The sequence below is a fragment of the Microtus ochrogaster genome, chromosome 8 (genome assembly GCF_000317375.1).
Source record: "Microtus ochrogaster isolate Prairie Vole_2 chromosome 8, MicOch1.0, whole genome shotgun sequence".
Classification (NCBI taxonomy): domain Eukaryota; kingdom Metazoa; phylum Chordata; class Mammalia; order Rodentia; family Cricetidae; genus Microtus; species Microtus ochrogaster.
In genome coordinates, this window is record NC_022015.1 from 50,153,874 (window position 1) to 50,169,544 (window position 15,671).

Genomic DNA, 15,671 nt, shown 5'->3' on the forward strand with positions numbered 1-15,671 from the left:
ATCACGACGAAGAGTTTAGTTTGCATGATCCCAGCTGGGAATAGATTTTGTAGTTGGGATGCCCTATCATTCTTTACTTAGTTTGTTTTTTATGAGTGTGTGTGTGTGTGTGTGTGTGTGTGTGTGTGTGTCTGTGTGTGTATCTCAAGAAAAAAATTAAGTAAAATATTTTTCCTCTGATTTAAGTTTAATTTAATACTTATTCAGGAAGCATGCAAATGAAAGTACTAGAAAAATGAGTATCCCTTAAAGTCTAACTACAAGGGACAAGTACAAGACCAATAATCCCTTAACACAGATGTTTCCATATGGGAACTTCTTCACTGCATAAGAACGTCTGAGGGAGAGTGGTGGGCCTAAGGATTTAAGGGCCAAGAATGCATTTGTTTGATGTTCATGCAGTTCTCTAGTTAATAATCAGCAACACAACTCAGTGAAGTTTGATATTTTTTAATCTTCTACAAAAGTTTGGTCTACTCAGTAAGCATCATACCATTTGATGTGCTGGTTATAGCATTTTCACACTTGGGAGGACACCAGTTATGTATGCAATTAAACCTCAATGGGAGCTTTCTCTATGCCTGTGCACGTTCCTTTACTGTGTCCCACTGAAGAATTGTATTGGATTTGCACTCCCTAGAGATTGAAACAATGGCTGTTAGTTCCTGGTTGCAAAGAACGAAAGGCAGGGGTTAAAAGTATTTGTCAAATTACCTTTCCCGACCAGTATATCAATTTATGTATTATTTTCCCTACTGCTTCTTTTTTTTCTTTATTATTATCTAAAGCAGGTTGGTGTTTGGGGCTGAGGGAGCAAAGAACAATAAACAATAACAAAAATAAAAAGAATATCAGCTATAGCCGAACAGCTGCATATTCTTAACTTCAAGAATATTTTATGTATATATGTATATAATTGTAAAATAATAAAAACAAAACATAATTATTTGAAAAAAACTAAGCCAAGCAATTCAATGATACATCTAGGACTATTCTCTAGTTTAGTTCCTTTATCATTGAGTACATAAAATGAATTTTGGAGTTTATGAACTATCTCGCAAGGAGATATAAAAGCCCCCATTGCATTCCTATCTTTGTTACCCCCTTGGGAGTTGTAAGCAAAAGCCACATGTGCCTCAATCCTGGCACAGAACTTTTGTTTTGTTTTTTTTTTAGTTTTTTTTTGTTTTATTTTTTAATTTATTGATTTATTAAGGATTTCTGCCTCCTCCCAGCCACCGCCTCCCATTTCCTTCCCCCTCCCCCATCATGTCCCTCTCTCTCATCAGCTTGAAGAGAACTTTTGAATGAAGAGCACCTTTTAAAGTTACAGGACCCCTTGTCAAACTCCATCACCTCCACCTGCGTCTGCCTTCTTACCATTGATATGGGGTGATGAGGAGCCCCGTTTCTTGAGGGGTGTAAGCCGTCCCAGCTGGTAAGAAGCACATGAGGCAGAACTTGGCTCCTGGGGAGTGGCTCGCATTAGCAATCACATCCTGCACATTTTTGGATCCGTTGCCCAGGACTGTTTTAACAGTACCATTCTCCTCTTTTCTCTCGCCCACTCTTTCTGTTAGTCTGTCTTACATTATTGTCCCACCCGAGCACCAGTATCGGCCTCCCAGGTTTACCAGTATCGGCCTCCCAGGTTTACCAGTATCGGCCTCCCAGGTTTACCCAGGCTTTCGGGGTCCTAAGATTTTTCTCTCATAGGATTTGTTAATTCCAAGTTTTCTTCCTCGTGTTACACGCCTTCCTTTAAAAAGAGATAATAGGAAACTCAAGAAGGCAAACATTTTCACATAGAGTTCAAACTTTATTAATAATTAGCATAGTTATTGAACTTAACTCCTTAACTTATAGTTCTTTCATGCTCAGAAGACATTTTCACCTGCTACTGATAGTTCATATACACACTAAATAATTGCAACAAAAATGAATGATAATAATTTTATTTATTTGCCCATAGCAGCCCTATTGGAAGCTATAAATTTTTTACATAGATAAAGAAACCAAAGGCTTAGGGAATATAACCTTATACAGCTTGTAAACAAGAAGTCTAGGTCTTGAATGCTGACTAGTCAAGCCCTCATGCTACAATGGTCACTGCCATGATTTAGGGACACAGAAATAACATGGTGTGCAATTTTTTGCTTTGACTTTTATCTGCCCATTCCTAAGTACTGGAGGGTGTTGACTGTGAACTTTTTTGGATGCTTCTTTCAAAACATAGGAAGCTATTGAGTACCATTTTTGAGAGAAAGGAGACAATAGGGAAGGCAGACAAAAACAATTCTGTTCACTGGAATGAAAAGGAAGGTTTGGGTTGGGAGAAATTGTGAGGAGGAAGTTGAGACATGGGTGCACACTTTATATGTAAACTATATTACTTCAAGCACTATGGATTAAATCTTGGCTATAACAGGTGATTTCATTCTTAGGTGTCTGGTTTCATTAATCTCTCTCTCCCGTCAATGTGTATGTATGTGTTTATGTGTGTGTACATGTGTACAAAGAACTATGAACAATTGAATTTTCTGTGCTAGGCACAATTGAATATTGAAATTTTTAGTAACCTCCACTTTCTATCTCTTTTAAATTTTTTTAAATTGATTTTTATTGAGCTCTACATTTTTCTCTCTTTTAAAATTCTTACAGTTTCCAAAAGCAGGCTACTTGAGATTTCACATAACTCCTTCCTGCTTTCCTTAATTTCTCCCATTTTCTCATCCTTTCTCCAATGCTTCCCTTTCCTTTGTTTAATAAGTTTGTTGCATGATTGTTCCATATCAGATAATATAACGTTAATATGATCATTTTCTCAAGAAATTATATTCTTAATGGATTTATTGGGCAGCCATCAAGTAGACAGAATACATTAAATAGAAAATTGTGGAATGTTCTCAAAGCAAGAAAGTGGAAAGCTGAGAAGATATGTCAAAGTGATAAAATGGAATAGAAAAGTACATGAACTCTGAGAATGCTTTCTTGAACCACACTGGCTGATGGAGCCTGGAAGAAATCTTGAAGATACTTAAAGGAGGGCAGGACCACCTTTACAATAAAGCTGACTGTGCTATGGTTGCCTTCATTTGCATAAATCTTTTCTAACTTCTGACTAAAACTATATTTTACTTTCTTAGGGTTTGGAAGCAGTTGAACAAGTAGCTGAATTTCTGTGATGTATAGTTGTTTAATAAGACAGACCTGAATTCAATGTCCAAAGTTTGTACTTACTTCATAACCTAACCTGGTCAAACTACTAATCTGTTTGGACTTAAGTTTTTCTATCTATCTATGAATGAGCATTTGATAAAGATGCTAATTGGGAAGTGGCTATGAGAATTAAGTAAGTAGTTTATGGAAAGTAGACAGTGTCTAAAAATTATTATTTGGTATGCATAAGTTTAATTTGGTACTTAGAAGTTTATCACTTGTTATTGGTACCTTCCTGAACTATACTTTCAAAGATTAACGCTATAGTCCTGAAATGGTTCAACTTTCAATGCTGGTAAAATCTGTAATTTATTACTTAAAACAGTATTTATCTCATTTGAGATTAATAAGTAACTAATCTCCAGGAACTAGGAAATAGTACTATGGTTCTATTTCTAAGCTTTGGAAGCTGAGCTCACAGAACATGCAAACTTGTTCAAGGTTACATGGCTCTTAAGATACAAAACCAGCCAGGCAGTCATGGTGCATGATTTTAATCACAGAATTTAGGAGGCAGAGGCAGGCAGAACTCTATGAATTTGAGGTCAGTCTGGTCTACAGCTCAAATTCCAGCTATATAGAGAAACCCTGTTTTGAAAAAACCAAAAAGAGGAAAGAAAGAAAGAAAAGAAAGAAAGAAAGAAAAGAAGAAAGAAAGAAAACCAGAATATAAAGTTGACAGATTGTACTATTGTAGATGATGTGTTTCTATATGCCATCCTTTGCTCCCTGACTACTAAAGACAGTGATATTCCAATCTCATTCAAGGAAACCTCAACACAAATCCTAAAGTAAATAGCACATAACCTTTGAAAGTTATTGTTTCCATTTCTTAAAGTCTGTATGTTCACATGGCTTTTCAAGCATAGAGCATACCTATTGAATTTTTCACCTTCTCTTTCCAGAATGACAAGGCTATGTGAGAACATTCAGAAAATGTGGTGGACCCATCTGAAGAGCAATCCAATCTGGGTTAATGACTTTGCTCTACATTGATCTTTTCTTTAGAGAGAAGAGGGCCTAATACTGCTAAAGAGGAAAGATAGAAAGAAGCTTTAGTGCTTCTACAGATAAATTCTGATCCAGAACATATAAGATGCATATAATATATATCATTCTCTCACCCATTGAACTTAGAGATGATGTAGCTCAAAGTAAATGCAACATCATCTTTCCTTTCTCCTTGACTTAAAGGGCTTTAAAGCAAGGGCAAATGACCATGCAGTTCCATAACTGGTAAGGGGATACTGTAAAACAGAAATAGCAGGAAGTCTGCATTTCTCCCCATTTCTTTCACTTTCTTGCCACCACCCTGTGACTATAGATAGTTTCCTACCCTATGGCATTTCTTCTCTTATTTCCTTTAACCTCTTAGTTTTGAATCACAAGATTTTGCTTTGTTGCCTCGGGGCTTAGGTTAAAACTAGGTGTGAGTAATCTAGTCTTGTTTTTTTCTTTTTTTTTTTAAATCTTTAAGATCCACTTGACATGTTCCATTTCTCATACTGTTACCTCTACCCTGACTTTCATCTTATTTTCACAATTTTCAATAGTCTTGGTATATTTTCAGGTTTCTAACGATGAGAAAATACACACACACACACACACACACACACACACACACACACACACACACATATATATATATTATTCCTAACATGTTGTCAAGCTGTGTCCCCGCCTTTCAGAGTTGGTAACATACACAGATGATCTAGCATCAGGACTGACTTTTTTTTTTTTTTTAGCATTTGTCTCCCTTAGAAAACCTTAAAATGCTTTGTACATTGAAAATGTGTTTCTCATACACTCTTAGCAACTCAGAAAATATTGAAGTCCATTATAAGAACTTTGAGCTGAAAGCCCAATTACTACTGTGCAGAGATAATTTGAATTTGGGGTACTTTGTTGGAAGGAATTAAAAACCAATAGGCCATCAAATCTCATATCAACAGATAAAAAGAGAAGATATTAATTAAACTCATTTTGTTCTAAATGAGAAATGTTTTGAAGACATTTTATATTTGGTAAAAGGAGAAAAATTTATAAGGTCTGAAGAAAAACCAGAGTATATAAATTTGGCTTTGGAGCCTGTCCTGGAACTAGCTCTTGTAGACCAGGCTGGTCTCGAACTCACAGAGATCCGTCTGCCTCTGCCTCCCGTGTGCTGGGATTAAAGGCGTGCGCCACCATCGCCCGGCTTAAATTTCTTATTTAGAATTGTTTATCACCAAATACATGAAGACTTAATAACTTTGACTCTGAATAGGAATCTTTGTTTTTCTAACAATTGTAAGTTGGGACAGTAAACTACACCCAGTAAACAGGAGGGTAGTATGTATATCATTTTTAATTTGATATATGAAAAGTGCAAAGAGCAGAAGTCAAATATAAATTTCCTAAAAAGCTATTATGGATTGTTTTATCAGATTGAAAAATAATAAAATAAAAAACCTGGAATTCCTAGATTATGAATGACATCTTTAAAATTCCAGTGATTTCTGTGAAGTTTGGCTTAATATCTGTCTCTAATACATACACAATATACTAAAGCTCTGTGAGTACAATCATAATTATAATGTAGTCAATGACTTAATGTGAGAAAATATTTTATTTTAATAGCTCTGTCCCCCAAACTTGTCAACAGCAAATGGAAAGTATAGTTCTCTTCATGATAGGACATTCAATAAGCTCAAATTGGTTTAATAATTCTGTGATAAATATTCATTGAACTAAATTTCTCCATATACCCATTTAATATAATTATAGGATAAGTAGTTGTTCAAATATATTTGTTCTTACAAGTAGCTAGAAGGTAGTAAGATATGGGATAAGACAGGTGTACAAAGAGGTTGGGAAGGTTAGTGGAAGTGGTGAGTTTAGAGAAGTGAAGAGAAGCACTAATCAGAATATCCTTAGTACTTGTACAAAATTGCAAAGAAAACAACGCAATAAAAAAATTCAGAGTGCTTATTCCGGATTTGGTTATGTAAATAAAACTAAACAAACACTGGGTTTACAGTTTTCTTTGGTATTAAAGGTTAAACCTGAAAACTGCTGAGTCACAGTAGCTCACAGGGTTATCCAAAGCCTCCCTCTGTGGTCACCTGATGCCTACCAGATAAACCTCAATATTTTTCAGAAGCTTTGACTGCCTTTAGTATGAAGGAGCAGTGTACAGGTTACCTGCAAGATTCTAATATCAAAATGACATGCACATTTTGTCATTGCTCTTTCACCAAAAGAAATCATGGGCCATAAGTCACCTATGGCAGGGATATCACTGAGAACTCACAGAGCTAAGGTCATGGGGACTCAGGTAAGAATTAGTTAGTCATAACTAATTCATAACAAAATGTGGTCAGGTTAGCATCAAACTTTTCCTCTATTTCTAAGTGAAATTATAAGTTTCAAAGATTATGATACAATTGATCTCTTGGTTTATCTATGAAAATCTGAGGTATAACGTAATTCCTATAGCAGAAATAAGACAGAATCATTGTAGACGAGTGAATTTCTTGATAATTTTAAAGGCCAATTATAATATGTAGGTTGACTTGTAATCTCATAGACTGTAAGTATCTAATTTTAACACAGAGCAGAATACACTAATCTTGTAATAGGAGAAATGTGTTACTTTGGAACAAAAGAAATGATTTTCAGTTGGAGCAACCAGTGAGCAGGTCATGAGGAGATGCTCCTTAAACTAGTTTGAAGTAAAACACAAAGATGCTGAGGCTGCAGCAGAAGAGAAAATTGGAACAGAGGAGGACCTGGTAACTGAAGCATGGAGCGTGGGGAACACATGGGCTGAACTCAGGGACTGTGAGACCAAAGATCAAGATGAAAAAACTACCCAGTTTTTTTACTTAGTATGCACAAATGTTTGTATGTATGTTTATCCATGTTAACTAAAACAGGTGATGGGCATTTCGAGACAGAAAGAGACATGCAATATGTAGACATATCATACCTCGACTCTAGTTTTAAAACACCTCAAACTTAATACATATTTAAGTACCTGTATCTGTTTTCACTGTATCTCCTCAGATCTTCATCAACAATGAATGGCATGACTCAGTGAGTGGCAAGAAATTTCCTGTTATTAACCCAGCAACTGAGGAGGTCATCTGCCATGTGGAAGAAGGGGACAAGGTAAGTTCCAACACCACAAGTCCAATTTCTACCAAAGAGTCTTTGCTTCTCACCATTCTGAGCTCAATACCCAGTGTAAGCTCAATGAAAGGCATGAAAACATGGATGCTCTGGAAGTTGGGTAAATATTCTGTTGTCCTTGACATAAGACAAACACCATCAATGGATGCCTTGGGTGAGGTGCTGATTTTTTTTTTCAAAACTTGACTGGTTTTCACTTGAAATAGTGTCATGGTTTATTATACAGACAGACTCATTAAAAATTCATCAGGATAAAGGAGAGAGAAATCTTTTATAAGCTTACAGTTATTCTTTCACATTTGCTAAGCAAAGCTAAAGGCCGATATAGAACTCTTAGAACAATTTGTTACCAAGTTATTTTAATGAAAATTATTGATTTGGGAACAAGGAGATCAGGGATCTTCATGCTATACATGGCAAAATCGCATTTCCACTACACTACAGTATGCAAGAGTTTCTTTATCCTGTAGTCCCAACAGTACTTTACACATTTTGATTTTTGTTTAGAATGATCAGGAGCAGAGCAAGAGACTATCAGTCAATTACCATTTTGTTTGGAGTTTATCCAATAGCTAGCAAAGGAACAAAGTTTCATATTCTTGTCGGCCATTTACACATCTTAAGCAATGCTTTTTGGGATAATTTCTATTTAAATTAGATTATTTTGATATTTTTCATTATATCAGTCCCATATAAAATCTGGAAACAAAACATTTGTCAGATGAATAGTCTAATGTTTCCCCTGCAGACTGCCTGTTCACTCATTTGTTCTGTAAAATTATAACTTGACACTACACAGGTTTATTTTTTATTTTTGTTTGTTTTAATGATTGTACTTTGGGAACTTCTCCAGTCACTGTCTAATTCAATATCTTGAAATGAGTTTTGCCCATTTTCCTTCAGTAATAGCATAGGTGTAGGTCATTGCTCCATTTGAGTTAATTTCTATTTATAAAAAAAGAGAAGGATCCTCCACACTAACTTTTCTACATGTGGTGGTTCATTTCTTCGTAAGAAAGAGGCTGGCTCTTCTCCACTGTATGTTGTGATGCATTTGTTGAAATGGTTGCAGGTGCACAGTGGGAAATATGGATTTGGAGTATAAAAGTAGGATGATTGGGACAATTGGCTTGATAGGTGCATCTTGATGAATTTCTAGAAAACCAAACTTAGGCAGAGAGATAATTACCATCCACAGCTATGTGCCACTGGTGACCCAGAATCCTTTGAGTTAATCCCAGAAGAAAGTAAAAATTATTTACTACATTTCTTTTTTTTCAAAAAGGGGAGGAATAAATGCTTTATACCTAAGACTGAGATACAACACACAGTATGGCTTTACCTCGAATGCCAACCTCATTCATTGAGTATCTCCAACAAGACTGGGAAGGAACAAACAGAAAAATAATTCACACATGCAGTAAGATATACACAAACTAAGAACCCATCTGCTGCCTATGCCTTCTCCATGGAGATAAAAAATGTCTTGCTCTGACAATGGGATTAGTCCCAATAGGAAAACAAAACTCTCTGCCTGGGTTCAGTAGAAGCCTTGTCAGGCAGAACTTTACTAGGAGAGTCAATGAGGTTTGCCGTCTTCCTCGGGCACAGAAGGAAGATTCAGTAACCATCCCAGCACCTTTGCCAGTGAGCACTGGTCTGCTCTGTGCTTAGTGACAACTGCCCCTCCCGTAGAAAGATCAAGCAGACTAATTCATACCCAGGCAAGCAGTAGACTAAGTCTCTGTGCCGGTATGGTTGGCTGAACAAATGAGTCATCTAAGCAATTGTCAGTCATATAAACAATTTGTGATAAACTAGGGCTGGCTTCACGACCACATTCCGGTCTGTTTCCTTTTTTAAAAAAACAAATTATTTAAACAATGTCTTTTTAGAATTATTTCTGTTCACACAATTTGTGAAAAATCTAATGAAGGGTGGCTAGCATTGCTTAGTCACTCTAGCATAACCTGGTTAAAGTTCACAGTCACAAGAAACCTGATATCCTGGAGAGGCTCGTTAGGTCAAAGGCTAACGGTCTTGAAGATTTCATTCAGGAGCAGAATGGGGCTGCCAACCGGCCCCATCCTGCCTCTCATGGTATCACAAGTGTGGGGCAGCCGCCAGAGCAAATGCTTGTTCAAAAGCAGTCTGCCTGTGGCGGGGAAGTGTTTTCTTTTCACTTCAGTGGCTCCTTTAGGAGCTGCTCACTAATCCTGGGCATGAGCTAATAGATAATTGGAAGGGTAAAACTAAATGTCCATTCAAGTAAGTGCTTCCGACAGGTGTGAAAGGAAACTGGTCTGATTGCTACTTTCTCCATCTCTGACTGAATTTAAGGTGGGGGTCCATATTCCAGGAGAGATGGAAGCTTTGAAACCCTCCCTCACTAGCCTTAGAAGTCCCCGCTTTCTTGCATTCATTCAAACCACCTGCACACATTCAGCCTGCAGGCTCTAACTTCAAAACTGGGATATTTCACTGTCCCTAGGCCATAGGATTTGGTCATAGAAAATCCCCGTTAATCTTGTGTTGTAATTTAAAAAGTTTATCTTGCTAGTCCTTGAATAAAAATATACAAAATAATAACTTTTTGACAAAACATATTTAAAATGTGATTAATACATTGGGTAATACAAAAGTTCTGTTACATAATGAAATTGGCTAAACCATGATTATTACACAAATATTTAAAAAGAGATTACATAAGGCAAAATACATACCTTTCTATGATAGTAGCCTGCTAGATTATAATAAAACTAAAAAATGTTAATATTGTATGTGTATTAAAAGACTAGCAAGAAATCTTGCCATCGATAATACAGCAAGCAACGACTATGCTACTCAAAGCAGCTTTGTTAGACAGCCTGTCTAAGATACAAGAAGTATGGAGGTAAGATATAGTATCAAATGTCTCTACTTTTTGCTGTGTTTCACATGCATAGTGTACTTACCTACAAGGTCCATGTTACTTAACTGTAGTAGTAACTTGGGGTATAGAGATCCTGCCTGCCTTTGTGCTGGGAGCCTAAAGCCTCTCTTTTTTCTTAAATCACTTTGCTAAAATGAATTCACAAAGAAAAACATCACACAGCTAGATTAAGAAAGTCCCTCAAACAAAACTTGCCTGGTTCCACACTGTGCATCCCAATGGCCTTCTACACAATAAGAAGGACCACTCTGAAGCCACTGAACTTCATTTGGGGGTTCACACTTTCAATATCAACTATGTTTTTGTGGACTTAGCCAACACAACAGACTATGACAGAGTTGAAACTAAGAAAAATACTTAGATTTTATCCTCTTTCGCAGTTTCTGTGTTCTGTGCCCTCATTCACTGCATTACTCTTCCTTTTTCTCCTTTATCAATGTTATTCTATACACACACAACAGTCCGCATATAAACATTACACGTTATAGGCTAGGATCTGTACATGAGGAAGAACATTCGATATTTTTCTGAACCTGAGTGACCTTACTCAATATTATCCATATTAAGTCCATTCCTTTTCCTGAGGATTTCTTGATTTCATTTTTTTTTTTGCAATTGAACAATATTCTTTTTCTATGGAAACCACATTTCCTTTTTTCTGTTGGTGAACACATACGTTGCTTCCATTCCCTTGCTATTATATATAGAAAAAGTTCATGGTAACTATCTATAGTAATAACTTATGGCAATAAAGAACTTGCATTCCATCCAGGAGATCAGTAAGAAGCTCTTCATTACTCTATGCCACTGGGATGTGGGCCTGGTGATGATTGTGAACCAGGACTTTGAAAGTAAGGACCCTGCTGCTAGAGCATTCTCTTATCAGGGGAATTTTGGGAGCCAAGATAAGAAGGGAGGGCTGGAGCAGGTGAAAGGTAAACAGGAAGTCTCAGCAGGTAAAGTGGAGACAGAAAATGCTGAACTTTGAAAGCAAACAGAGAGCCTTGACCTTAGGATTGTGGATGAAGCAAGCAGGGGTAAACGTGGAGAGGGAAAGTGATAAGATTAATTACGTGAAGGATGTTGGCCTGGAAGCCTGGGAGAGCCAGTGGGGAGGGAAGATGAATGGGAGGCTGGGGACGGTTTGCAAGGACAGAAACAGCGTAGAAGAGGGCAGAGAAAGGTGAAAGAACATGCTGGAATGGACGAGGCTACTGTAGTCGCCTTCACGTTGGTCTCTTTTGAACCACAGTTGTCCATGGACATTTAGCATGTCTGATGTATAGAAACTGTGAGACAACTGTTCTGACTAAGAGGAATGAACTTCAAACAATGTATCTTACTTTAGAACAGACTGGACCGTCCGCATCCATGAGTCCCATGTTGGTAAATAAAACCGCCCTGAGATAAGAAGGTGTAGCTGCTGACATAGACGGTGTGATGTGATGCAGTGTATCACCGCTGGATGAACACTGAGTTCACAGGCTTCTTTCAGCCCTTGTTCTCTAACTACTATTTACCTTGTTTTATGTATCAAGAAATAAACTAGACTTAACCAAAAAGGCCTGCGGCTTAGATGAATATTCTATGTCAGTTTCAACTAGAAAGGGGAGCTTTCTAGGACTTGGGAACTGTTTTTTTTTTTTCCTGGATACTGAGGGAAGGCTGTATCTATAGTATCATAAGGTGGTGTTTGGTTATTCTGTTCCTCCAACTTAGTGAATGCTTCTGAACAAAATCTTTACCTCCGTGTCCTATCATTAGCCGACCTACAGTTAGAATGCTGTAAAGACACACAGACACTTGCATTCCTCAAATCTTACGTGGTTAAAAGGAAAAAATCAGGATTCAAAGCTGGGTGTTTTGTTTCACTAAGAATTCACAGTCCCATCCAGGCAGTGGTGGCACAGGCCTTTGATCCCAGCACTCGGGAGGCAGAGTAGGCGGATCTCTGTGAGGTAGAGGCCAGCCTGGTCTACAAGAGCTAGTTTCAGAAACCCTGTCTCAAAAGACCAAAAAAAAAAAAAAATTCACATTTCCTACTCTTTCTGGCTTTCTGGTCTTACAGGATTATATAAATGCTGTGAAAGGAAAGTCATGGCCCCAAAAGATATAAACATAAGAACAAATTTTGTTTATGATCGCTCTGTGTAGGAACGACAAGATTTGTTTCAAAACCATTTTCTATCTACCCTTAGGGAGGGGGAAAAGACTCAAGAGAGCTAATACTTGACGAAGGCCAATGACGCAATACACAAGAACTGCATCTTACAGGTCTATCATAGAGATATGTGTATGTATGCGCACACACATGTATACATGCATGCACATGCTCATATGTGTGTTAAAGTATCCACAGATCACGTTGGAAAACTCAGACTTTTGAGGCTTGCTTTTTCTTTTTTTATTTTTATTATTATTTATTTATTTATTAAAGATTTCTGTCTCCTCCCCGCCATGCCTCCCATTTCCCTCCTCCTCCCCCTCCCCCAATTAACTCCCCCTCCCTCATCAGCCCAAAGAGCAGTCAGGGTTCCCTACCCTGTGGGAAGTCCAAGGACCTCCCACCTCCTTCCAGGTCTAGTAAGGTAAGCATCCAAACAGCCTAGGCTCCCACAAAGCCAGTGCGTGCAGTAGGATCAAAACCCAGTGCCATTGTTCTTGACTTCTCAGCAGTCCTCATTGTCCGCTATGTTCAGCGAGTCTAGTTTTATCTCATGCTTTTTCAGACCCAGTCTAGCTGGCCTTGGTGAGTTCCCAATAGAACATCCCCATTGTCTCAGTGTGTGGGTGCACCCCTCGCGGTCCTGAGTTCCTTGCTCTCCAAAAGTGTTTTCTGGATTTTCTTAGGTAAAACTTAAGAAAATCTGTTGTGAAATGAAACGGAGTCCAATTATAAGTGATAATACAGTCTCATAAATGCAGGAGCATTTTCCCTGTGACATGGTTTATTTCCATCTCAGTTTACACACATGTAGACTTCTTTGCTGTCTTGCAGAATGCTTTCTGAGCAATACAGCCTTCCATGCCTCTCTAAGGTGAAGGCAAAACTGAAGTTCAGCTAAGTGTAAGCAATTAAAAAGTATAGGGTACTCTCCTTCCTAACATTCTAATTGTCAGACGAATTCAATCTCCTACATAAAGATGAAGTCCACTGACCTGTAGGATTTATGGGGTTCCACACAATGCCAGTCTTATAAATAACATTTGGAAAAATAATTATATTTAAAATATAAATATATTAACCAGGCCGTGATGGTGCACACCTGTAATCCCAGCACTCGAGAAGCAGAGGCAGGTTGATCTCTATGAGAAAGTTCAAGGTTAGCCTGGTCTACAGAACATGTTCTAGGATAGCCAGGGCTTCCCCCCACCAAAAAAAAACACAACCCTGTCTTGAATCACACACCCGTGTATCAGGGCACCCATATGGAGGTTAAAGGACAGCTTGCCATAAAGCCGTAAATGGTTTTCTGCTGCTGCCCTGCTGCCGTGTGGGCTTTAGAGTGGGAATAAGGAAGTAAAGGCATGGCAGTAAGGGCTTTTACTCAAGTGAGCCCTCTCTCAGTGTCGCGTGTTTTAGTAGTTGTTACTTTAACCTACCTTAATTCCACACCAACTATTTTATTTAAAATAAAGTTCTTATACATTTAAACATAGTAGTCTCTTTTTATCTCAAATAATAATATGGCACAAACGAATCTTTTATTTTCCTGGCAGAGAAAATGAAACAAAGAGAAAGACTTCATTGTGAATTGTGGAGTAACCTAAAGTGGCTGAGGGGTCCTAGAGAGCCTGGATGACTGGGGATGTCTTGCTGGGCATCACATTTCCTTCCTTTGCTGATGGGGAGAAAAGTATTTAAGGGCCTGGCTCAAGTTCTGCACTAACAGACACCTTCCGTGCCTCTGGAGAGTCTATACCCTGTCCAGTCTCACAAAGTGCCAACAAAAGCGAAAACAACAACTGCACTCTTACTGTAAACATGTGCACATTCCTTTAGTCTGGGAAGAGCAAGCTGATTGGAGAAGGAAGGGTCTGAGTGCTAGTTTCTCTTTTCATCCTCCTTACAAAACAGCTGACAGAAGCAACTTTAAAAAAGAAGGATCTGTGTGTGCTCCCAGTTAGGAAAGGGGCAGTCTATCATAATGGTCAAGGAAAAGAAGAGAGCCCAGTGGCAGGAGGGTGATACCAGGGCCCCACTGGACCAGAAAGCAGGAGATCTCAAGATGCCAGTGGATCCCAATTATAATCCATGTGCCATTCATGCCTCATGTCTCCACTTCTGCTCCTTAGTCCCCATGTCCAAAAGGTCTCACAACCTCTCCAAACAGTGCTAACACCTGGATGTATAGTTGACATTTCTCATGCAAACTAATGCACCATGTATGCCATAAACTCTCCTTTCCAACCGGATACATTGTAAATGTACCAAAATTTGCTACTTTAGCCCCTATTTGGTAAAGGAGATGGTCTCCTTTATTTCTGAATCAAATGAGCTAATGTATGTAAACAAACTGGAACTTTTTTCAAGTAAAGTAGATACTCAATATTCCATCACAATAGGATAAAGTAACAACTATCCAAACATAGCCTCTATTCTAGGAGTTTGACTATTTAATAGGCTATTGGAGCTTACTATAAATACTACTCAAGAGAAACCATTCCTTCATACTGTGGTGCAGAGAGTGTGGAAGGCTCTGGCCTTTGGGCTAATGAAGCTCTAGCTTCTGTTTATGAGGACTGTGTCCTGGTTTATAAGGTTGTAAAATTGTTTTTGTTCATCTAGTAATTTGATTTTCCTGAATAGAATGCTCTGTGACTTCCAGGCAGATGTTGACAAAGCCGTGAAGGCTGCAAGACAGGCTTTTCAGATTGGCTCTACATGGCGCACCCTGGATGCTTCAGAGAGGGGGCGGCTGCTGAACAAGCTGGCTGACTTAATGGAAAGAGATCGTCTGCTGCTGGCTGTGAGTATTAACCAACACCAACAGCAAGATACATAGGTGTAGTTGGACGTTTCTCTTCCTACCTGTTTTTGGCTGCTTTTTAAATAATTGACTTGGGGGCTTACTATTACTTATAAATGCTCGGTCAGGAGTTCAGGCTTATTACTAACTGGCTCTTACATTTTAAGTTAACCTGTATTCCTTATATTCTGACACATCGTAGTACCTTTATTAACATGTCACCTTCCTCTCCTGCTCCCTCTGCATCTGGCTGGCGACTCCTGACTTCTGCCCTTCTTCTTTCTGTCATCCTTAGGTTGGTTGCTCCTCTTGCTTCCTGCTTGACTATGGGCCAATTAGCATTTTACTAAACCAATTTGAGTAAAAAATCTTTACAG

The 15,671-nt window shown here is 38.2% G+C and overlaps 1 protein-coding gene across 1 annotated transcript in view; it reads left to right on the forward strand.

Annotated features, from left to right (window-relative positions):
- The window catches only part of Aldh1a1 (aldehyde dehydrogenase 1 family member A1), a 37,290-nt gene that overhangs the window by 1,800 nt on the left and 19,819 nt on the right, over window positions 1–15,671 (forward strand). The window contains exons 2-3 of the mRNA XM_013348091.2: window positions 7,267–7,371; window positions 15,154–15,294. Of these exons, the coding sequence (XP_013203545.1) occupies window positions 7,267–7,371; window positions 15,154–15,294 (246 nt within the window). The remainder of the gene's footprint in view (window positions 1–7,266; window positions 7,372–15,153; window positions 15,295–15,671) is intronic.